General features: G+C 44.0%; 1 protein-coding gene across 1 annotated transcript in view; it reads right to left on the minus strand.

The window, feature by feature from the left end:
- Positions 1–225: 225 nt before the first annotated feature.
- PLEKHG1 (pleckstrin homology and RhoGEF domain containing G1) overlaps positions 226–23,394 on the minus strand; it is a 176,177-nt gene continuing 153,008 nt past the window's right edge. The window contains exons 14-19 of the mRNA XM_075267625.1: positions 22,340–22,378; positions 22,208–22,230; positions 19,857–20,069; positions 19,594–19,701; positions 5,341–6,988; positions 226–1,670 (exon numbers count right to left, since the gene is read on the minus strand). Coding sequence (XP_075123726.1) covers positions 568–1,670; positions 5,341–6,988; positions 19,594–19,701; positions 19,857–20,069; positions 22,208–22,230; positions 22,340–22,378 — 3,134 coding nt within the window. The 3' untranslated portion in view covers positions 226–567. The remainder of the gene's footprint in view (positions 1,671–5,340; positions 6,989–19,593; positions 19,702–19,856; positions 20,070–22,207; positions 22,231–22,339; positions 22,379–23,394) is intronic.

A 23,394-nucleotide genomic window follows, 5' to 3' on the forward strand; every position in this document is an offset into this window, starting at 1 on the left:
TCTTATACACATAAGATGGTTGATTTTCTTATACATATGGGGCGTCACTGGTCATGTTGAATTTCACTGTCTGATCCATTTGTCCAGTTGACAGCTATTGAAGTTGTGTGGGCACCTTAAGATTGAACAGGACCTTATATGATTTTCAATTTCAATTGCTTAAAACATCTAGCAATAAGCAATTGCAACACAAAATGTGGGGACAGGTTACATAACACTGTGTTGTATTTTCTCATGTACTAGTATCATTACCCTTTTAACCATTGTCTTGTTCACATTGTGCTTTCTAGCAATCCTTATGCAAATCAGTTACATGGAAAAGTAGTTAAATTGCATAAATCATATTACCAGCTGTTGTACTAGTTGAAAAATTACTTAGAAACGTTAACGCTAACCATTCTGGAGGATGCAGACAATACAGACATGTATAACTTGGTGTCATATGTAAACAATACAATGCAACAAATGCCTACCAATAACAGTGTGGCAGTAATACAGTGCATGACATTATTATGCTGCAATATAGTAGCTACAGTACTTTATCTAAAATAAGGAAAAAAAAGAAGTTCAAGCAAAACTACTTGAGCTAAGACATTGAAATTTTTCCCTAAGAGATTGGACAATATTTTGCTGGTTGGAAGGTGGTGCCCTCCAAAGATAGTCATTTAGTTTCCCAACTTCATCATAACCTGCTATATCAGCATCAGGTGTTTGTTTCTCACTCACAGACTTGACTGGAGTAGTGGGCATACTAAAAGAATATGGCGTGCTGGTGCTACATGGAGATTGAGTAAGTTCAGAATGGTTACGCATATTTAGTTTTATTGGGTGGTTGGAGGCTACCTCCAGCTCATCTTCCTCATCTTCTGACTTGATCTCCACATAGTCATCATCATCGTCATCTCCATCGCCAGCACCATCCACGTCCTTAAAATTTGCAAAATAGTTAAGAGTAGCAATCTGAGCATTTAGAGAAGAGAGCTTGTTTAGCACCAAGATCTTCTGGGAGTCTTGTAAAGTCATATCGGAGCTCTCGTCTGGATGTCTCTTCTCCTCAGTATAACTACCACCAAAGTCATAAATATCTGACAATCTCTCAGGCTTAAAGTCACGTAGAGACTGTGGTGAAGTTGGGGTTCTAGCTGTTCTGATAGGCTCTTTCGTCCTGTGGATAAGCATTGAGGAGGAGGACTGTGATCTAATATATGGCTGAGTCTTTTCACAGACCACTCGCCTTCCCAGTGAACAAAATGCTTGTTCCTGACTTGTATTTTCATCATGCTCTTGACTAATCGTACTCCACCTCTGTAGATGTAGACTTGATTGACTAGATTTGACCAAAGATGGAACAGAACATGCAGAAGTTATATTTCTTTGTTGGCCTTTGAGCCCATTTGCTGACATTTCAGATTTTGCCTTGAAGTCTTTTATGTCAGGCCAGGTAAAAAAATCTCCTGCATCTCCATTGAGGTGTACAGAATGCAAACTTGTGTTACTCTGCTGCAAAGATTTACTCCTTGGAGTGTCTTGGTGAGCCTGTTGGTGCTTAAGTCCTGGCCTAAGTACTGGGGAGTCCTTTGCACTTGTTTTAGCTTCCTTAGCAGTTCTTGCTGGTGATTCTCGGAAAATGATCTGGTCATAAAGCTGGGAATATTCTGCAATTCTTGCTCCTGTGAGTAGGAAAAATATTCATTTTTTAATAAATGTATTCCGTTTCAGTGTATTATGATAGCCAGAGACTTAACGATTATTAGTAACAATCCAAGTTATTTTAGGTTTATTAATGATAATGGTAATGAATCTGTCTATGGTATTAAAGCCAATTGTACAAGTTAGCAGTTAGTGATAAATGCATACGAGTCAATGCAAAGGCAAAATATGAATGACTTTCCTTGGCAAAAATTGCCAAGCTTTCAGATTTTCAGGTAGAAATCTTTACATCTCTGACCCAGCTTTAATTGGACTACATCCATGTCACCATGAACTTCTATGAATGTCTTTATAAAAAAAATATGTATTATAAATCAATTGAACAAGTCAGCATTCTGTATGCCCCTCTTCTAGGCCATACCTCAAGCCTGGCCATGCTAATAGAGTAACACTATCATGAGCCATTTGGAAGTCAGCATAGGAAATCCTAGCACCGTTTCCCAATGACACAGGGGTAACTGAGGAGCGTTGTCATGAGTCACTCAGAAGTTTGCATAAGAAACAGTCCAATTCTGCTGACCACAGATGTCCGTTATGTTTATAGATCATGTGGTCACCAGTAGAGGACGTGAATAAAAGCCGGACAGAAGGAGGGGTCAGAACAAACAGAAGGGAAGATATGAGAGATAAATGCACAGCAGTTGGGGACATGGTATTACATTGTTATAGGATGACAAAAATGGTCTTTTAACTATGTGTTTCACCTGTACAAGCCACGTGGCCAATAACTGCGGCAACTTGTGGTAATACACGTGCAGTTTTGCTGCGTGGCACACTACCTGCCCCTGTAAATAGACCTTAGTGACTGCAGGTAAGAAACATGGGCATACTTCATTTTTGTACGTAGCAACACTAAAAACATACAGAAAATATTCTGATAACTCAGAAGATCATATTGTTGGTGAAGGCTCCGCACCAGTTTAACCCTTTTCTTGCCAAGGACGTAGGTCTACGTCCTCCCAGGGTGTCACTTGCCTAGCGGAGGACGTAGCTGCTACATTCTTATATTCTAATGCCCATATTTCTGGACTCGTTTGGACTATGAAGATAATTTTAGATTCAATTTAAAGATGAGAATCTCATCTTTAAAATAATAGCAAGTTCTTTATGTTAACCCTTACTGTGCCAAAGCGATTCACTGTTGAAAACGCTATTGGGGGTTGAGATCTCATTGAAGATCTCATTTCCCAACAGCATATTTAACAGTAATTCACTAAAAATCTGTAAGGACTATTATGAAGAACTTGGTATCATTTTAAATATGAGATTCTCATCTTTAAAATGAATCTAAAATTATCTTCATAGCCCAAACAAGTCCTGATATACAGGACTTTGAAGTGCCCCCCCCCTCCTGTCTCAGGAAGCATTAGTGAAACAAGGGGGCGGAGGAGCAGCCTGCAGCGTGGATAGAGACACAGAAGCATTTTCTCTGTCCTTGTGCACAACCTGTATGTGACCCCAGGAGGAGGGGAGAAGGGATTCAGTCCCTATTTCCCCCCTCCTGTCAATCAGAGCGCGTAGTATACTTTTACACTCTGATTGTCACATACAGGTATAATGTGATTCCCCCCTGAGCTTTACTGGTGGCGTATTCTTATGTTACACCCCCTGAACATAACCAGGAAGTTTATTGGCGCTGTGACCCAGACATTTACTGTTGTCCAGGTCGCAGAACCAAAAAAAAAGTTGCATCAAACACTTACACAACTTTTACACAAAATCATGAATAAAGTTTACATTTCACCCAATCCTTGTCCTGTCTATACCTGAGCTTGCTAGAGTAAAATACACCTCTAGCTATGTCCATTACACGCTAAAATAATAGTAATACGATCATTAGAGATGAACATATAGATTGCTAAAATTTTTATAGGGGGATGGAAAATAATATTTTTATGTAAAGTCCTTTTTTAATTTGCATGCACAAAATGGGATGGCGCATTTCTGCGATTTTAGCGTTTCTTTAACACCCGCCCCTGTAAATATATACATGTGCAGTATGTATGAACTCCTCACATCTTGCAGTTTTTTAGAAAGTACATTGTATTTGCAGAAAGGGATTGCTTGAGCCGCACTTTAGTGGCAAATTTGAATTTTAGAGATTCACTTACTTTTCACAGTGTGTAATCCCTACATGTTATAGGATGATACTTTTTTAATATTTCCAGCTTAAAAGAAGTTTTTTGTTCCATCCAGTTCTAGTGATTTTCTGAAGACACGTGCATGCGGGTGTAGGCCGTAGTGATATACATGAACTCTGCACATGTTGAACTCTTATTTTAGGAAGTTTTGTGCATATAATGTATAGTTTGGTTTCCACTTTTAACAACTAATATACATTTATTTGCATTTTTTCATAAAACATTCACTTTATATCAAAATTGCATGAAGGTGCCTGTTCGTATACTGTACCAAGTGGCATTGAGACAATGCTGTAGGTGTCTACTTTAATAAAATATATAGGTATGGGGGGGTTGGATGCTTTTTTAATGTTGCAATTTAGCTTTGATTTATCCATCTCAAAACTGTGAAAATTGCTCTGGCTACTGGAGGTGCAAAATTTCCAGAGACCCTTGGCAGTGAAAGGGTTAAAGCAAGCCTGTCAGGTGATTTCTGCTCCCTTACCTGAGAATACAATATGATATTGGGAAAGATCCTGAGTTTCACGATATATAGATTTATGTGATATTGAGAAGAGTCTATTTTGGTAACAAGCAGAATAAATACTGGCAGAAATAATAGAAAAAAAAAAAATAGTAAGAATTCTGCTTACCCCACCCAAATGGGGTGATTGACCTTCTGTGATTTAGGGAATGCTGTCAATCACCCTGCGTGGGCGGAGTAATTAGGACTCCCAATGTCTCACTTAGGAGACCTTTCAGGATTTAGGGTGCATTCACACTACGTAACGCCAGCGTGTATCACAGCCATACACGCCGACGTTACAGCAGGGCTGCCGAACACTTCCCATTCATTTCTATGGGAGCCGGCATGCGAGCGCTCCCCATAGAAATGAATGGGCTGCTTCTTTCACTGCGAGCAGTCCCATTGAAGTGAATAGGAAGTGACGGCGTATACGGCAAGCTCTGCTCATGCCGAGCCGTACACGCCGGCACTTCCCATTCACTTCAATGGGACTGCTCGTGGTGAAAGAAGCAGCCCATTCATTTCTATGGGGAGCGCTCGCATGCCGGCTCCCATAGAAATGAATGGAGCTGCTTTATACGCCGCTTATTCTGAACGTGTTTTACGTTCAGAATAAGCTTCAGTATACGTAGTGTGAATGCCCCCTAACTCTGCATTATACTTATATAGATTTATGTTATTTGGCTGAATTTCACAGAGCTCAGCTTCTCTTACTCTGTCATATGCTGATCACAGAGGAGAGAAATATCACTTGTCAGGTGCACTTTAAGGGCCATTATCTTAATACAAAGCTGTGCATAATCGGTGTGAAAAATACATCATGGCATATACAAATAATGCATAAATTTAGTCAAAGAACAGGACTATCTGTTAATACTATAGGGATCTGCAAAAATGCAAATCTCCCTGTCCCAGTTGGAATCAAAATTATTGGATATAATAAAAAAAGCTGCACAGAATATTAGATCGTATTCTTGTCCTTACCTATTGCTGTTCCCCCTTGTTTCTTCTCTTCCATTATAGCGGCAAGGTCTCTTGATTTCATCTTGTGAGACTTACATGATGGTTGTTCTTGCTCCGGACTTTTGATTTTTAAAAGCTGGTTGGCTTTCTTTATTTTTTGACTGTATTGTCGAGCCATCAGGAAGACTTTATTTTTGGATTTCTCAATGCTGTCCAATCCCTGAGCAGCATTCATAGAGTCTGTGTAAGATAAAGTACTTTGAGAAGAGAATAAAGGAGATTCAATAAATGTCATTTCACTACTAAGGGATGTTCTCTTCAGACTTAGCAAGGAGCTGTTAGGAGAGGATGGAGGACTTGGGTCCTCCTTCCGGACACTTGGACTGTTGCTCACTGTTGTCCTTGGCAGAGATGAATTATCTGGCAAACACAGTGATGATATTGAAAACTGTGATTCTTTGCTAAAATGAGGCCTGCTCACTAGATGTTTCTTTTCACGGACATCATCTTTACTCACAGGAAAGGAAGCCAATAACCTGTCACTTTTCTTTTCTTCATTCTTTTTTATGTAATTTTCCAAGTCGTTCCAGATCTCGTCTACTTCTTCAGACAACTTGTCAGCAGCTGTTTTGTGAGGAAGTGAACTTGAGGTTGAGGAGTTAAGCAAGTGATAGTCATCTCCTAATGGCACACGGTGATCCAAGGATTCATCCTCACTGAACTGTAGGCTTTCTTCAGAAACAAAATGATCTGTATGGTCAAAATACTGAAAATCTCCATCTAAGCCCAAAAAATTATTCCTCTTAGAATGCGGATTTCTTGCTATATGCTCCAGTGATTGTTCTGGAAGGCATATGGAGTCATAGATATTTTCCTCCACTATTCTCAGCTCTTGAGAACTTGAATAAGGGGTTCCTCTTCTATTTATTGCTTTGTCTCTGTTTGACACCGATGTGGTCGGAGCCTTTTCGTGTCCTTTTCCTGTCCGAACATCAGTGTTGACCTTACTTTGACGGATTGCATCACGTCTAGGAATATTGCGAAGGTAGTTGGATTCTTCTCTTCTTGTGAGGCCCATCTGTTTGAGATCATCATAACTGATATTATCATAAACATGTTCAATATCATCAATTGTCAATTGCTCTGAGGAGCCATGGGAGGAAAACTTCTGTTGAGGTTTACTTAGAATCTCGCTATTAGAATGCTGGTGACCCCTATTGTTCTGCCTACTTCTCAAGTTACAAGAATGATGTGACTTATTTTCTCCTACACTGCTGGCGCGCCTGACAATTTTGCAGTACGAGTTATTTGCACTCGCATCTTCTTGCATTAAGCCCAGGTGCCAACTACAAGGTCGACTGGATGCACCCCTTTCTTCCTGTGACCTTGAGGATTCTTGCTTAGAACATTCATTCATCATGAACATTTGATAATCATCATCGTCCTCTTCATTGTCGTGAGGTGATCTTCTGGAAGGAAAGAGAGCTTGTCTAATTTGGTGATCAGTCCAAATATTCCGCAGAGCACTAGTATTCCCAAGGATATTCATTATTAGAGAGTTAGTTTGGGACACGCTTTGTTGACGATCCAAGGGATGAACTGCAGAACCGGAAAACAGGCGATCTGTACTCGGTTGTGAAGACTCCTCATCTGACTGGTCTTTTGAAGTCTAAGAGCAAAATAAAAATCAAGTCAATGTCAATGTGCTGTACCACTCACTTCATTCTCTGTAGGTCTGTTAGGCCTAATGCACACAACATAGTATGCAGACCAAGAGTTATTTATTTTTTTATTTTTTTTGTGGAATGCAATCAGATACCGTCCAATGTGCCTTCCGCCTCCCTCACCCATTCATTTCAATGGAGGGTGCAGTTACATTCTGTTCTGTTATTTTATATGTAAAAATAGGGACAGACAGTTTTTACATATTTTCATAGTTCGTTTTTTAATGTGGCTGGACATATGATCTGCAGATCACTCATACAATATACTGCAATGCTTCTGTATTGCATTATATATTGCTACTGTTCTATTATCATAATATAATTCATGGCAACAAATCAGAGTCCCCCTAAGCACTATTCTATCTGACCATTTAGATGCTGCAGTCACAATTCACCACAGCTTCTAAGAGGTTAAATAGCCTCACAGGTTCTGCTCCTTCTGATTTCCCCCCCCCCCCCAATAACTGCTAATGTCTACTTTGCTGTCTTGTGGTCTACTTACTTTATAATAATCATTAGAGATGAGCGAACAGTGTTCTATCGAACTCATGTTCGATCGGATATTAGGCTGTTCGGCATGTTCGAATCGAATCGAACACCGCGTGGTAAAGTGCGCCATTACTCGATTCCCCTCCCACCTTCCCTGGCGCCTTTTTTGCTCCAATAACAGCGCAGGGTAGGTGGGACAGGAACTACGACACCGGTGACGTTGAAAAAAGTAGGCAAAACCCATTGGCTGCCGAAAACATGTGACCTCTAATTTAAAAGAACAGCGACGCCCAGCTTCGCGTCATTCTGAGCTTGCAATTCACCGAGGACGGAGGTTTCCGTCCAGCTAGCTAGGGCTTAGATTCTGGGTAGGCAGGGACAGGCTAGGATAGGAAGGAGAAGACAACCAACAGCTCTTATAAGAGCTAAATTCCAGGGAGAAGCTTGTCAGTGTAACGTGGCACTGACGGGCTCAATCGCCGCAACCCAGCTTTCCCAGGATCCTGAATGGAATACACTGTCAGTGTATTCCCGTATACCCGATATATACCCCGATACCCGTTCCAACGGTGTGCCCCCCCACCTTCACCCCAGAAATACCCTGCAAGTCCCCTAGCAATAGAATTGGGGCTATATACACCCACAATTTTTACTACTGGTATACAGTGCCATTGTCTGACTGGGAATTCAAAGAATATATTGGGAATACAAATACCCTCATTTCTTGCTACTGCCATATAGTGCCAGTGTCTGACTGGGAATTCAAAGAATATATTGGGGTTACGTGCACCCACAATTTTTACTACTGGTATACAGTGCCATTGTCTGACTGGGAATTCAAAGAATATATTGGGAATACAAATACCCTCATTTCTTGCTACTGCCATATAGTGCCAGTGTCTGACTGGGAATTCAAAGAATATATTGGGGTTACGTGCACCCACAATTTTTACTACTGGTATACAGTGCCATTGTCTGACTGGGAATTCAAAGAATATATTGGGGTTATAAATACCCTCATTTCTTGCTACTGCCATATAGTGCCAGTTTCTGACTGGTAATTCAAAGAATATATTGGGGTTACGTGCACCCACAATTTTTACTACTGGTATACAGTGCCATTGTCTGACTGGGAATTCAAAGAATATATTGGGGTTATAAATACCCTCATTTCTTGCTACTGCCATATAGTGCCATTGTCTGACTGGGAATTCAAAGAATATATTGGGGTTACGTGCACCCACAATTTTTACTACTGGTATACAGTGCCATTGTCTGACTGGGAATTCAAAGAGTATATTGGGAATACAAATACCCTCATTTCTTGCTACTGCCATATAGTGCCAGTGTCTGACTGGTAATTCAAAGAATATATTGGGGTTACGTGCACCCACAATTTTTACTACTGGTATACAGTGCCATTGTCTGACTGGGAATTCAAAGAGTATATTGGGAATACAAATACCCTCATTTCTTGCTACTGCCATATAGTGCCAGTTTCTGACTGGGAATTCAAAGAATATATTGGGGTTACGTGCACCCACAATTTTTACTACTGGTATACAGTGCCATTGTCTGACTGGGAATTCAAAGAGTATATTGGGAATACAAATACCCTCATTTCTTGCTACTGCCATATAGTGCCAGTGTCTGACTGGGAATTCAAAGAATATATTGGGGTTACGTGCACCCACAATTTTTACTACTGGTATACAGTGCCATTGTCTGACTGGGAATTCAAAGAATATATTGGGGTTATAAATACCCTCATTTCTTGCTACTGCCATATAGTGCCAGTTTCTGACTGGTAATTCAAAGAATATATTGGGGTTACGTGCACCCACAATTTTTACTACTGGTATACAGTGCCATTGTCTGACTGGGAATTCAAAGAGTATATTGGGAATACAAATACCCTCATTTCTTGCTACTGCCATATAGTGCCAGTTTCTGACTGGGAATTCAAAGAATATATTGGGGTTACGTGCACCCACAATTTTTACTACTGGTATACAGTGCCATTGTCTGACTGGGAATTCAAAGAATATATTGGGGTTACGTGCACCCACAATTTTTACTACTGGTATACAGTGCCATTGTCTGACTGGGAATTCAAAGAGTATATTGGGAATACAAATACCCTCATTTCTTGCTACTGCCATATAGTGCCAGTGTCTGACTGGTAATTCAAAGAATATATTGGGGTTACGTGCACCCACAATTTTTACTACTGGTATACAGTGCCATTGTCTGACTGGGAATTCAAAGAGTATATTGGGAATACAAATACCCTCATTTCTTGCTACTGCCATATAGTGCCAGTTTCTGACTGGGAATTCAAAGAATATATTGGGGTTACGTGCACCCACAATTTTTACTACTGGTATACAGTGCCATTGTCTGACTGGGAATTCAAAGAGTATATTGGGAATACAAATACCCTCATTTCTTGCTACTGCCATATAGTGCCAGTTTCTGACTGGGAATTCAAAGAATATATTGGGGTTACGTGCACCCACAATTTTTACTACTGGTATACAGTGCCATTGTCTGACTGGGAATTCAAAGAATATATTGGGGTTACGTGCACCCACAATTTTTACTACTGGTATACAGTGCCATTGTCTGACTGGGAATTCAAAGAGTATATTGGGAATACAAATACCCTCATTTCTTGCTACTGCCATATAGTGCCAGTGTCTGACTGGTAATTCAAAGAATATATTGGGGTTACGTGCACCCACAATTTTTACTACTGGTATACAGTGCCATTGTCTGACTGGGAATTCAAAGAATATATTGGGGTTATAAATACCCTCATTTCTTGCTACTGCCATATAGTGCCAGTTTCTGACTGGTAATTCAAAGAATATATTGGGGTTACGTGCACCCACAATTTTTACTACTGGTATACAGTGCCATTGTCTGACTGGGAATTCAAAGAGTATATTGGGAATACAAATACCCTCATTTCTTGCTACTGCCATATAGTGCCAGTTTCTGACTGGGAATTCAAAGAATATATTGGGGTTACGTGCACCCACAATTTTTACTACTGGTATACAGTGCCATTGTCTGACTGGGAATTCAAAGAATATATTGGGGTTACGTGCACCCACAATTTTTACTACTGGTATACAGTGCCATTGTCTGACTGGGAATTCAAAGAATATATTGGGGTTATAAATACCCTCATTTCTTGCTACTGCCATATAGTGCCATTGTCTGACTGGGAATTCAAAGAATATATTGGGGTTACGTGCACCCACAATTTTTACTACTGGTATACAGTGCCATTGTCTGACTGGGAATTCAAAGAGTATATTGGGAATACAAATACCCTCATTTCTTGCTACTGCCATATAGTGCCAGTTTCTGACTGGTAATTCAAAGAATATATTGGGGTTACGTGCACCCACAATTTTTACTACTGGTATACAGTGCCATTGTCTGACTGGGAATTCAAAGAGTATATTGGGAATACAAATACCCTCATTTCTTGCTACTGCCATATAGTGCCAGTGTCTGACTGGGAATTCAAAGAATATATTGGGGTTACGTGCACCCACAATTTTTACTACTGGTATACAGTGCCAATTTCTAACTAGGAATTCAAAATGCGCAAGGCTCCCGGAAAGGGACGTGGACGAGGCCGTGGGCGAGGTCGGGGGAATGGTTCTGGGGAGCAAGGTAGCAGTGAAGCCACAGGGCGTCTTGTGCCTACTCCTGTGGGGCAGCAAGCATTGCGCCACTCCACAGTGCCAGGGTTGCTTGCCACATTAACTAAACTGCAGGGTACAAACCTTAGTAGGCCCGAGAACCAGGAACAGGTCTTGCAATGGCTGTCAGAGAACGCTTACAGCACATTGTCCAGCAGCCAGTCAGACTCTGCCTCCTCTCCTCCTATTACCCAACAGTCTTGTCTTCCTTCCTCCCAAAATTCCGAAGCTTTACAGAACAATAACCCAAACTGTCCCTGCTCCCCAGAGCTGTTCTCCGCTCCTTTCATTGTCCCTCAACCTGCCTCTCCACGTCACGATTCCACGAACCTAACAGAGGAGCATCTGTGTCCAGATGCTCAAACACTAGAGTCTCCTCCATCTCCGTTCGATTTGGTGGTGGATGACCAGCAACCCACCCTCATCGACGATGATGTGACGCAGTTGCCGTCAGGGCATCCAGTTGACCGGCGCATTGTGCGGGAGGAGGAGATGAGACAGGAGTTGGAAGAGGAAGTGGTGGATGATGAGGACACTGACCCGACCTGGACAGGGGGGATGTCAAGCGGGGAAAGTAGTGTGGATGTTGAGGCAGGTGCAGCACCAAAAAGGGTAGCTAGAGGCAGAGGCAGAGGTCAGCAGCTTAGGCGAAGCCAGGCCACACCCGGAATCTCCCAAGATGTTCCAGTTCGTACCCAGCCCCGAAAAACTCCCACCTCGAGGGCACGTTTCTCGAAGGTGTGGAGTTTTTTCAAGGAATGCGCCGAGGACAGATATAGTGTTGTCTGCACAATTTGCCTCTCGAAATTGATTAGGGGCTCTGAGAAGAGCAACCTGTCCACCACTTCAATGCGCCGTCATTTGGAATCCAAGCACTGGAATCAGTGGCAGGCAGCAACGGCAGGACAAAGGCCGCCTGCCGTTCACGCCACTGCCACTGCCTCTGCCACTGCCTCTGCCACTGCCACTACTGACTGTGCTGGCGATGCACTCCAGAGGACGAGCCAGGACACCACTTCATCTGCCTCCGCCACTTTGTTGACTTCTACCTCATCCTCCCCTGGTCCTGTCTTATCTCCTTCTCCTGCACCATCAAAGGCACCATCAGGCGTTTCTTTACAACAACCCACCATCTCTCAGACATTGGAGCGGCGGCAGAAATACACTGCTAACCACCCACACGCGCAAGCCTTGAACGCCAACATCGCTAAACTGCTGGCCCAGGAGATGTTGGCGTTCCGGCTTGTTGAAACTCCCACCTTCCTGGACCTGATGGCAACTGCGGCACCTCGCTATGCCGTCCCTAGCCGTCACTACTTCTCCCGGTGTGCCGTCCCCGCCTTGCACCAGCACGTGTCACTCAACATCAGGCGGGCCCTTAGTTCCGCGCTTTGCACAAAGGTCCACTTGACCACCGACGCGTGGACAAGTGCATGCGGACAGGGACGCTACATTTCACTGACGGCACACTGGGTGAATGTAGTTGAGGCTGGGACTGCTTCCCAAACTGGCCCGGTGTACCTCGTCTCCCCGCCTAACATTCCTGGCAGGGACACGAGAAGAACACCCCCCTCCTCCTCCTCCTCTACCGCCTCCTCCTCCGCCACCGCCTCCTCCTCCGCCACCGCCTCCTCCTCCGCTGTTAGATTGACCCCAGCTACGAGTTGGAAACGTTGCAGCACTGGCGTTGGTAGACGTCAGCAGGCTGTGCTGAAGCTGATCAGCTTGGGGGACAGACAGCACACTGCCTCCGAGGTGAGGGATGCCCTCCTCGATGAGACGGCAATATGGTTTGAGCCGCTGCACCTGGGCCCAGGCATGGTCGTTTGTGATAACGGCCGGAACCTGGTAGCAGCTCTGGAGCTTGCCGGACTCCAACATGTTCCATGCCTGGCCCACGTCTTCAACCTAGTGGTGCAACGTTTCCTAAAGAGCTACCCCAATGTTCCAGAGCTACTGGTGAAAGTGCGGCGCATGTGCGCCCACTTTCGCAAGTCGACAGTAGCCGCTGCTAGCTTAAAATCTCTCCAGCAACGCCTGCATGTGCCACAACACCGGCTTTTGTGCGACGTCCCCACACGCTGGAACTCAACGTTTCAGATGTTGAATAGAGTGGTTGAGCAGCAGAGACCTTTGATGGAATACCAGCTACAAAACCCTAGGGTGCCACAAAGTCAGCTGCCTCAGTTTCACATCCATGAGTGGCCATGGATGAGAGACCTTTGTGACATCCTACGGGTCTTTGAGGAGTCCACAAGGAGGGTGAGCTCTGAGGATGCGATGGTGAGCCTTACAATCCCGCTCTTGTGTGTTCTGAGAGAATCCCTGATTGACATCAGGGATAACTCAGATCACACAGAGGAGTTAGGGATAGCATCCGATCCGTCACAGCTGGAGAGTAGGTCCACACATCTGTCCGCTTCACTGCGTTTAATGGAGGAGGAGGAGGAGGAGGAGGAGGAGGAGGAAGAAGAGTTGTCCGATGATGTGATGGTGATACAGGAGGCTTCCGGGCAACTTCGAATCGTCCCATTGTTGCAGCGCGGATGGGTAGACATGGAGGATGAGGAGGAAATGGAGATTGAACTTTCCGGTGGGGCCAGAGGAGTCATGCCAACTAACACTGTGGCAGACATGGCTGAGTTCATGTTGGGGTGCTTTACAACCGACAAGCGTATTGTCAAAATCATGGAGGACAACCAGTACTGGATCTTTGCTATCCTTGACCCCCGGTATAAAAACAACATCTCGTCTTTTATTCCGGTAGAGGGGAGGGCCAATCGCATCAATGCTTGCCACAGGCAATTGGTGCAGAATATGATGGAGATGTTTCCAGCATGTGACGTTGGCGGCAGGGAGGGCAGTTCCTCCAGTAGGCAACCAAGTTCTCACCGGTCCACACAAACGAGGGGCACACTGTCTAAGGTCTGGGACACCTTGATGGCACCCCCTCGCCAAAGTGCCGCCACGGAGGGTCCTAGTGTCACCAGGCGTGAGAAGTATAGGCGCATGTTGCGGGAATACCTTTCCGACCACAGCCCTGTCCTCTCCGACCCCTCTGCGCCCTACACGTATTGGGTGTCGAAGTTGGACCTGTGGCTTGAACTTGCCCTATATGCCTTGGAGGTGCTGTCCTGTCCTGCCGCCAGCGTCCTATCTGAGAGGGTGTTCAGTGCAGCCGGTGGCATCATCACTGACAAGCGCACCCGTCTGTCAGCTGAGAGTGCCGACCGGCTCACTTTGATAAAAATGAACCACCACTGGGTAGAGCCGTCATTTTTGTGCCCACCTGTGTAAAGCACCCCAACATGAAACTCCATGTCTGTACTCAACCTCTCCAATTCCTCCGCATCCTCATACTCATCCACCATAAGCGTTGCACAATTCTGCTAATACTAGGCTCCCTCCACCCTGATTTCCCCCAACTCTGCTGGTTAGAGGCTCCCTCCACCCTGATTTCCACCAACTCTGCTGGTTAGAGGCTCCCTCCACCATGAATTTGCCCAAACTGGGCTGTTTAGAGGCTCCCTCCACCATGAATTTGCCCAAACTGGGCTGTTTAGAGGCTCCCTCCACCATGAATTGGTCCAAACTGGGTTTTTTAGAGGCTCCCTCCACCATGAATTGGTCCAAACTGGGCTGGTTAGAGGCTCCCTCCACCATGAATTTGCCCAAACTGGGCTGTTTAGAGGCTCCCTCCACCATGAATTGGTCCAAACTGGGCTGGTTAGAGGCTCCCTCCACCATTAATTGGTCCAAACTGGGCTGGTTAGAGGCTCCCTCCACCATTAATTGGTCCAAACTGGGCTGGTTAGAGGCTCCCTCCACCATGAATTGGTCCAAACTGGGTTTTTTAGAGGCTCCCTCCACCATGAATTGGTCCAAACTTGGCTGTTTAGAGGCTCCCTCCACCATGAATTGGTCCAAACTGGGCTGGTTAGAGGCTCCCTCCACCATTAATTGGTCCAAACTGGGCTGGTTAGAGGCTCCCTCCACCATGAATTTGCCCAAACTGGGCTGTTTAGAGGCTCCCTCCACCATGAATTTGCCCAAACTGGGCTGTTTAGAGGCTCCCTCCACCATGAATTGGTCCAAACTGGGTTTTTTAGAGGCTCCCTCCACCATGAATTGGTCCAAACTGGGCTGGTTAGAGGCTCCCTCCACCATTAATTGGTCCAAACTGGGGTGGTTAGAGGCTCCCTCCACCATTAATTGGTCCAAACTGGGCTGGTTAGAGGCTCCCTCCACCATTAATTGGTCCAAACTGGGCTGGTTAGAGGCTCCCTCCACCATTAATTGGTCCAAACTGGGGTGGTTAGAGGCTCCCTCCACCATTAATTGGTCCAAACTGGGCTGGTTAGAGGCTCCCTCCACCATTAATTGGTCCAAACTGGGCTGGTTAGAGGCTCCCTCCACCATTAATTGGTCCAAACTGGGCTGTTTAGAGGCTCCCTCCACCATTAATTGGTCCAAACTGGGCTGGTTAGAGGCTCCCTCCACCATGAATTTGCCCAAACTGGGCTGTTTAGAGGCTCCCTCCACCATGAATTGGTCCAAACTGGGTTTTTTAGAGGCTCCCTCCACCATGAATTTGCCCAAACTGGGCTGGTTAGAGGCTCCCTCCACCATGAATTGGTCCAAGCTGGGTTTTTTAGAGGCTCCCTCCACCATGAATTTGCCCAAACTGGGCTGGTTAGAGGCTCCCTCCACCATGAATTGGTCCAAGCTGGGTTTTTTAGAGGCTCCCTCCACCATGAATTTGCCCAAACTGGGCTGGTTAGAGGCTCCCTCCACCATGAATTGGTCCAAACTGGGCTGGTTAGAGGCTCCCTCCACCATGAATTTGCCCAAACTGGGCTGTTTAGAGGCTCCCTCCACCATTAATTGGTCCAAACTGGGCTGGTTAGAGGCTTCCTCCACCATGAATTTGCCCAAACTGGGCTGTTTAGAGGCTCCCTCCACCATGAATTGGTCCAAACTGGGTTTTTTAGAGGCTCCCTCCACCATGAATTTGCCCAAACTGGGCTGTTTAGAGGCTCCCTCCACCATGAATTGGTCCAAACTGGGCTGGTTAGAGGCTCCCTCCACCATGAATTGGTCCAAACTGGGCTGGTTAGAGGCTCCCTCCACCATTAATTGGTCCAAACTGGGCTGGTTAGAGGCTCCCTCCACCATGAATTGGTCCAAACTGGGTTTTTTAGAGGCTCCCTCCACCATGAATTTGCCCAAACTGGGCTGTTTAGAGGCTCCCTCCACCATGAATTGGTCCAAACTGGGCTGGTTAGAGGCTCCCTCCACCATTAATTGGTCCAAACTGGGCTGGTTAGAGGCTCCCTCCACCATGAATTGGTCCAAACTGGGCTGGTTAGAGGCTCCCTCCACCATGAATTTGCCCAAACTGGGCTGTTTAGAGGCTCCCTCCACCATTAATTGGTCCAAACTGGGCTGGTTAGAGGCTCCCTCCACCATGAATTTGCCCAAACTGGGCTGTTTAGAGTCTCCCTCCACCATGAATTGGTCCAAACTGGGTTTTTTAGAGGCTCCCTCCACCATTAATTGGTCCAAACTGGGCTGGTTAGAGGCTCCCTCCACCATGAATTGGTCCAAACTGGGCTGGTTAGAGGCTCCCTCCACCATGAATTTGCCCAAACTGGGCTGTTTAGAGGCTCCCTCCACCATTAATTGGTCCAAACTGGGCTGGTTAGAGGCTCCCTCCACCATGAATTGGTCCAAACTGGGTTTTTTAGAGGCTCCCTCCACCATGAATTGGTCCAAACTGGGCTGGTTAGAGGCTCCCTCCACCATGAATTTCCCAAAACTTGGCTGTTTAGAGGCTCCCTCCACCATGAATTGGTCCAAACTGGGCTGGTTAGAGGCTCCCTCCACCATGAATTTCCCAAAACTTGGCTGTTTAGAGGCTCCCTCCACCATGAATTGGTCCAAACTGGGCTGGTTAGAGGCTCCCTCCACCATGAATTTGCCCAAACTGGGCTGTTTAGAGGCTCCCTCCACCATGAATTGGTCCAAACTGGGTTTTTTAGAGGCTCCCTCCACCATGAATTGGTCCAAACTGGGCTGGTTAGAGGCTCCCTCCACCATGAATTTCCCAAAACTTGGCTGTTTAGAGGCTCCCTCCACCATGAATTGGTCCAAACTGGGCTGGTTAGAGGCTCCCTCCACCATGAATTTCCCAAAACTTGGCTGTTTAGAGGCTCCCTCCACCATGAATTGGTCCAAACTGGGCTGGTTAGAGGCTCCCTCCACCATGAATTGGTCCAAACTGGGTTTTTTAGAGGCTCCCTCCACCATGAATTTGCCCAAACTGGGCTGGTTAGAGGCTCCCTCCACCATGAATTGGTCCAAACTGGGTTTTTTAGAGGCTCCCTCCACCATGAATTTGCCCAAACTGGGCTGTTTAGAGGCTCCCTCCACCATGAATTGGTCCAAACTGGGCTGGTTAGAGGCTCCCTCCACCATTAATTGGTCCAAACTGGGCTGGTTAGAGGCTCCCTCCACCATGAATTGGTCCAAACTGGGCTGGTTAGAGGCTCCCTCCACCATGAATTTGCCCAAACTGGGCTGTTTAGAGGCTCCCTCCACCATTAATTGGTCCAAACTGGGCTGGTTAGAGGCTCCCTCCACCATGAATTTGCCCAAACTGGGCTGTTTAGAGGCTCCCTCCACCATGAATTGGTCCAAACTGGGTTTTTTAGAGGCTCCCTCCACCATTAATTGGTCCAAACTGGGCTGGTTAGAGGCTCCCTCCACCATGAATTGGTCCAAACTGGGCTGGTTAGAGGCTCCCTCCACCATGAATTTGCCCAAACTGGGCTGTTTAGAGGCTCCCTCCACCATTAATTGGTCCAAACTGGGCTGGTTAGAGGCTCCCTCCACCATGAATTGGTCCAAACTGGGTTTTTTAGAGGCTCCCTCCACCATGAATTGGTCCAAACTGGGCTGGTTAGAGGCTCCCTCCACCATGAATTTCCCAAAACTTGGCTGTTTAGAGGCTCCCTCCACCATGAATTGGTCCAAACTGGGCTGGTTAGAGGCTCCCTCCACCATGAATTTCCCAAAACTTGGCTGTTTAGAGGCTCCCTCCACCATGAATTGGTCCAAACTGGGCTGGTTAGAGGCTCCCTCCACCATGAATTTGCCCAAACTGGGCTGTTTAGAGGCTCCCTCCACCATGAATTGGTCCAAACTGGGGTGGTTAGAGGCTCCCTCCACCATGAATTGGTCCAAACTGGGCTGGTTAGAGGCTCCCTCCACCATGAATTTCCCAAAACTTGGCTGTTTAGAGGCTCCCTCCACCATGAATTGGTCCAAACTGGGCTGGTTAGAGGCTCCCTCCACCATGAATTTCCCAAAACTTGGCTGTTTAGAGGCTCCCTCCACCATGAATTGGTCCAAACTGGGCTGGTTAGAGGCTCCCTCCACCATGAATTTCCCAAAACTTGGCTGTTTAGAGGCTCCCTCCACCATGAATTGGTCCAAACTGGGCTGGTTAGAGGCTCCCTCCACCATGAATTGGTCCAAACTGGGGTTTTTAGAGGCTCCCTCCACCATGAATTTGCCCAAACTGGGGTTTTTAGAGGCTCCCTCCACCATGAATTTGCCCAAACTCTGCTGGTTAGAGGCTCAATCCACCCTGATTTTCAAAACAAATGTTGGTGCCAACCTCAACTTACTACAAGGGCCAAATTCACTGCTGGTGACAAGCTCTCCTCACTGCAAGTGCCAAATACACATGTTTCAAGGTGTTTTCCTACTGTCAGAGAGGTGGTATTGAGTGTGTAAAGTGTGTAGTTGTTAGGCTGTGATGTTGGGGTAATAGAGGGTCTTTGGTGTGTTAGATGCCCCCAGACATGCTTCCCCTGCTGTCCCAGTGTCATTCCAGAGGTGTTGGCATCATTTCCTGGGGTGTCATAGTGGACTTGGTGACCCTCCAGACACGGATTTGGGTTTCCCCCTTAACGAGTATCTGTTCCCCATAGACTATAATGGGGTTCGAAACCCGTTCGAACACACGAACATTGAGCGGCTGTTCGAATCGAATTTCGAACCTCGAACATTTTAGTGTTCGCTCATCTCTAATAATCATGGGTTTGTGACAGATTATACCATTTCAGAAGGTGTTGGGATGTCACCATCTTTTATTACGCATGAGTCATGATCAATACAAGGGATACGAATGAATATCATAGCATTTGTGCTGCTACAATTGGCTAGATTCTCATTTGTGATTATTTGCAACTCTGTATGGAGACAAACTGAATATAGCTGATGCTTAAGTATTAGAATTCTCCTACAATGTAAACTTACCAATAAAACACACTTACCTCACTGTCGCATAAGCTGAGGTTAATACTTCTACGTTTCTCCACATTCTCCGAGGACCGGCTGTTTAACCTCTTTCTTCCTCCTTTAACCTTCTGATGAGACCCGTGCTGTGAAGATGTGAAATTAGACTTGTATGACTAATGTAAATGTTATAACCAAAATTATATCAGAATATAAACACATGATAGGCACACCCCAAATATACACAGTATTCTTTAAAAAAAAAAAAAGATGCAAGTACATAAATATAAATAGTACAAACCTGTTCAGAATCCTCTTCATCATCGGCATCCGTCTGTTCCCCAGGTCTGAGATGCAATTTCTCACTGCCATAGGCATGCTGGAAGAACTCCTGTGAGTTGCTTGTATTGGCACCATGAGACATCACTGTTTTTCTCATTGCAGGGCTCAGGAGCATATCCCTTGATCCTAGTTTAGCCGCTTGACAAAGCAAATTGCCCTGCATGCTAATACGCTGTAATTATATTACATTATATTACATTCTAAGACTTAAAATACAGCATGGCAACCCATATCTACACTAGTGCAGATCATGTCTTAATACATAACCGTTCATGATGACGTTACAGGATCATGTTATATTGAGATAATACATATACAGATGTGTCCACCCTTATTTTAGCTTGATTTTAGTTAAAAGGGTTGTCATTTTCAGGCAAATATTGTTATACAATTTTCTGTATCAATTTCTCACGGTTGTCTAAATCTCTGCTTGCTGTCATCAATAGTGGACAAAATCAGTCCATGGACACACAAGTGCACAGCTTTTTACAGTCAGAGTACAGTAATCAGACATCTGCCTGGTAATGAGCCGTGCACATATGTGTCCATCATATGACCATGGACTGTATATCACATGAGCATGGACCGATTTTTATACACTGGAAGAATGAAGGAGAATGAATGAGAGCACAGATCTAGAAACACGTGAAGAATTGATAAAAAAAAAAAAAAAGTATACTGGAAAATTGTATAACTTTATATTATCTAAATAATAACATTTATCTCTCAACAGTGGTCTGAAACTGAACAACCCCTTTAGGCATTTCTCATGATAACAGTTCAATAAGCTATCACACATGCTAAGAAAACCCCTCTTCACAAGCTGCTGTTCACATAATGAACACTGGGTGGCTACACAGACACATTGGTGGCTATTTATCATGTCCCCCTTTTCTGCCTTATTTTTTGCAGGTGCACTTATTTTAGCCTGGTTTTTATGTGGTGTCCATTTATGATGCAAGCGCACCTATTTTTTAAGCATTGTGTACATGTGTTCGTTTAGATGCGCCCTGTTAGACTATGTGCACTATGTCTCTTTTTTATTGACATGATGGACTTTTTTTACACTGCTCATTTACTGAAAAAATTACGCTAATGCGTCATAAATAAACCGCAGGGAAGAAAGAGACCACAAAACGCTAAATAAATGTACACAATTGCTTTAAGTGTAACTCCCGTTTTATTTTTTTTGTTACTCTTATGTCAGTGGATGTGTGGTGAACATTTTTGTAGTATACTTTATTAACCTACCAAACTTTTTTTTAAAATAGAAAACAGACTGTAACTAGGTATTGCCAGGGTGAGACAGTCTGTACACATGTACTCGTTGTAACACGTCGAGCTGAAGCATTTACCAAAGGGGTCATTTCAAATAGCTGAATCTCCGGTTTGATACCATTTAGAAAAATGGTTCTGGTATCACATGAAGCGGAGATTCTCCGTTTTATTATGCTACCAAGTCAGGAATGTGATTTTATATGCAGCTTGAAGTAACTGTTGTATATTAAAGGGATTCTATCATTGGGTAAACTCATTTTTAAATAAGCATATATTTGCATAGCCTTTAGAAAGGCTATTCCACACATATCTTTCGTATGTTAATCGTCTCAGCCATTTTTGAATTAGCCCGCTTTTATTTATATGCTAATTAGCCAGCAATCAGCACTAGAAGTTTTAGTGAGCACTGTCTGCTGTGTGTACAGTACAGGCTGCTGCAGACTTATCAACCTCCCCCTGTGTACACACAGCACACAGTGCTCAGTGAACTTCCAGTGCCTGTTGCTGGCTAATTAGCATGTGAATAAAAGTGAGTCAATTAAAAAATGGCTGAAGGGATTTACATACAAAAGGTATGTGTGGAATAGATTTTCTAAAGGCTATGCAAATATATGCTTAGTTAAAAATGAGTCTTCCCAATGATAGAATCCCTTTAAGTTCAAATTCTCAACTATGTTTTTAACTAGTGATATCTTGGGTTGTTATAGCTAGTACTTCAATTTTGAGAATCTCACCTTTCTTGATACCAGAACCATTTCTAAGTGGTATAAAACCGGAAATGCAGCCATTTGAAGTGACCACTTCCCCTTTGATAAACGCAAGTCCATACCAAAGTGTACAGACTTTCCTTAGTAACAGCTAGAGGATTGCTACAAAGAATGTTACAGCCTAATTTATAACAAAAGAAAATTAGATAGGATAATAAAAGTATATTATGAAAATGGTGACTAAATATCTAAAAAATTAAGCTCTTTCAAAATTTGCAAAGAATACTTGGTTAATGTATATACTGTGTGTATATTCTTAATTTACCTTTTGGACGTCTGGGCTCATGTCTGAAAAATAAATATAGACAAAGTCAATAAATGAAAAAAAAAATTAAAAAAACTTATGTCTGACAGCTTAGTGTCCTTAAACATATGTACATACTGAGTTTGAACCTACCGTTTGGTTTCATGACTTTATTTATGTTGGATGAAGGTTCTGAAAAACAATTTAATTATATTGTTAAAAGTTTCCTTTTACTCCAATAGATTGCAGTACGTATTGCTGGATAACTTTGTGCTTGGGGGACTTTTTTTGACCACAGTTTTAGACAAAGTTGCGCTCGAGGCTCTGAACTGAGCCTCCAACACAAATCTGAACGCAGCCTTAATTCTCAGTAATGGAGCCTACGTCTCAATACTATTCCCCACACATTCATTGCTGCATAATAACTTACTTGCATAAATAGATTTGCTGGATTAATGCAAGTAATGTAATGTAGAGCTTTGTTGTACTGGGCTAACTGCCTGTACTAGAACATATGCTTCTGTTAGGCAGACATACCATGTACAAAAATCATTACTTTACTAAAACGAATGGATTTTGCCTTGAGGCAGTGATATAGAGCAGCGCTTGCTAAGTTAGAAGCAGTTAAGAAGCTAACAGCCATATTCTGTTCAAGCTGAAAAACAGCTCAGGCAGAAAAATACTGTTCAGAAATCCTTGTTCTTTTCCTCCAGCTGTCAGCAGAATGATAGAACAGCTGCTTACAGCGTCCTTGGGTGCTATGTACTACTAGTGTCTCTCCTATTGGCAGCAATAATAGCTATGGGTAAGATCCGATATATAATCGCATTCAGATTTCAAGCCCCTTTACTATGAACTTTCCCAAAAGATTATTTTAACCTTTTATTTTAATGCATATTCCTACTTCTAGAGAAAACTGTAAAACATTCCTGTATATATCAACTCCATTGATTTTACTGAAGACAGACAAAGAAGGATCATAGACGGTCATCACCGACAATTTATTACAGATAACAGATGTCAATGGATCATATGGGTCAAAAGCTTTGATTATACTCTAAGATGAATTTTCCAAAATCCTGTCTTGTAACTGAGACAACAGAGAGATCCTTAGTATTCCTTAATGCATAGATGTAATTTCTGGTGACATTTTGGGATAAGTTTTATTGTATGCACATGATGAGCAACATTTTTTCTGGCACTATGTG

The sequence above is a fragment of the Leptodactylus fuscus genome, chromosome 3 (assembly GCF_031893055.1).
Source record: "Leptodactylus fuscus isolate aLepFus1 chromosome 3, aLepFus1.hap2, whole genome shotgun sequence".
Classification (NCBI taxonomy): Eukaryota; Metazoa; Chordata; class Amphibia; order Anura; family Leptodactylidae; genus Leptodactylus; species Leptodactylus fuscus.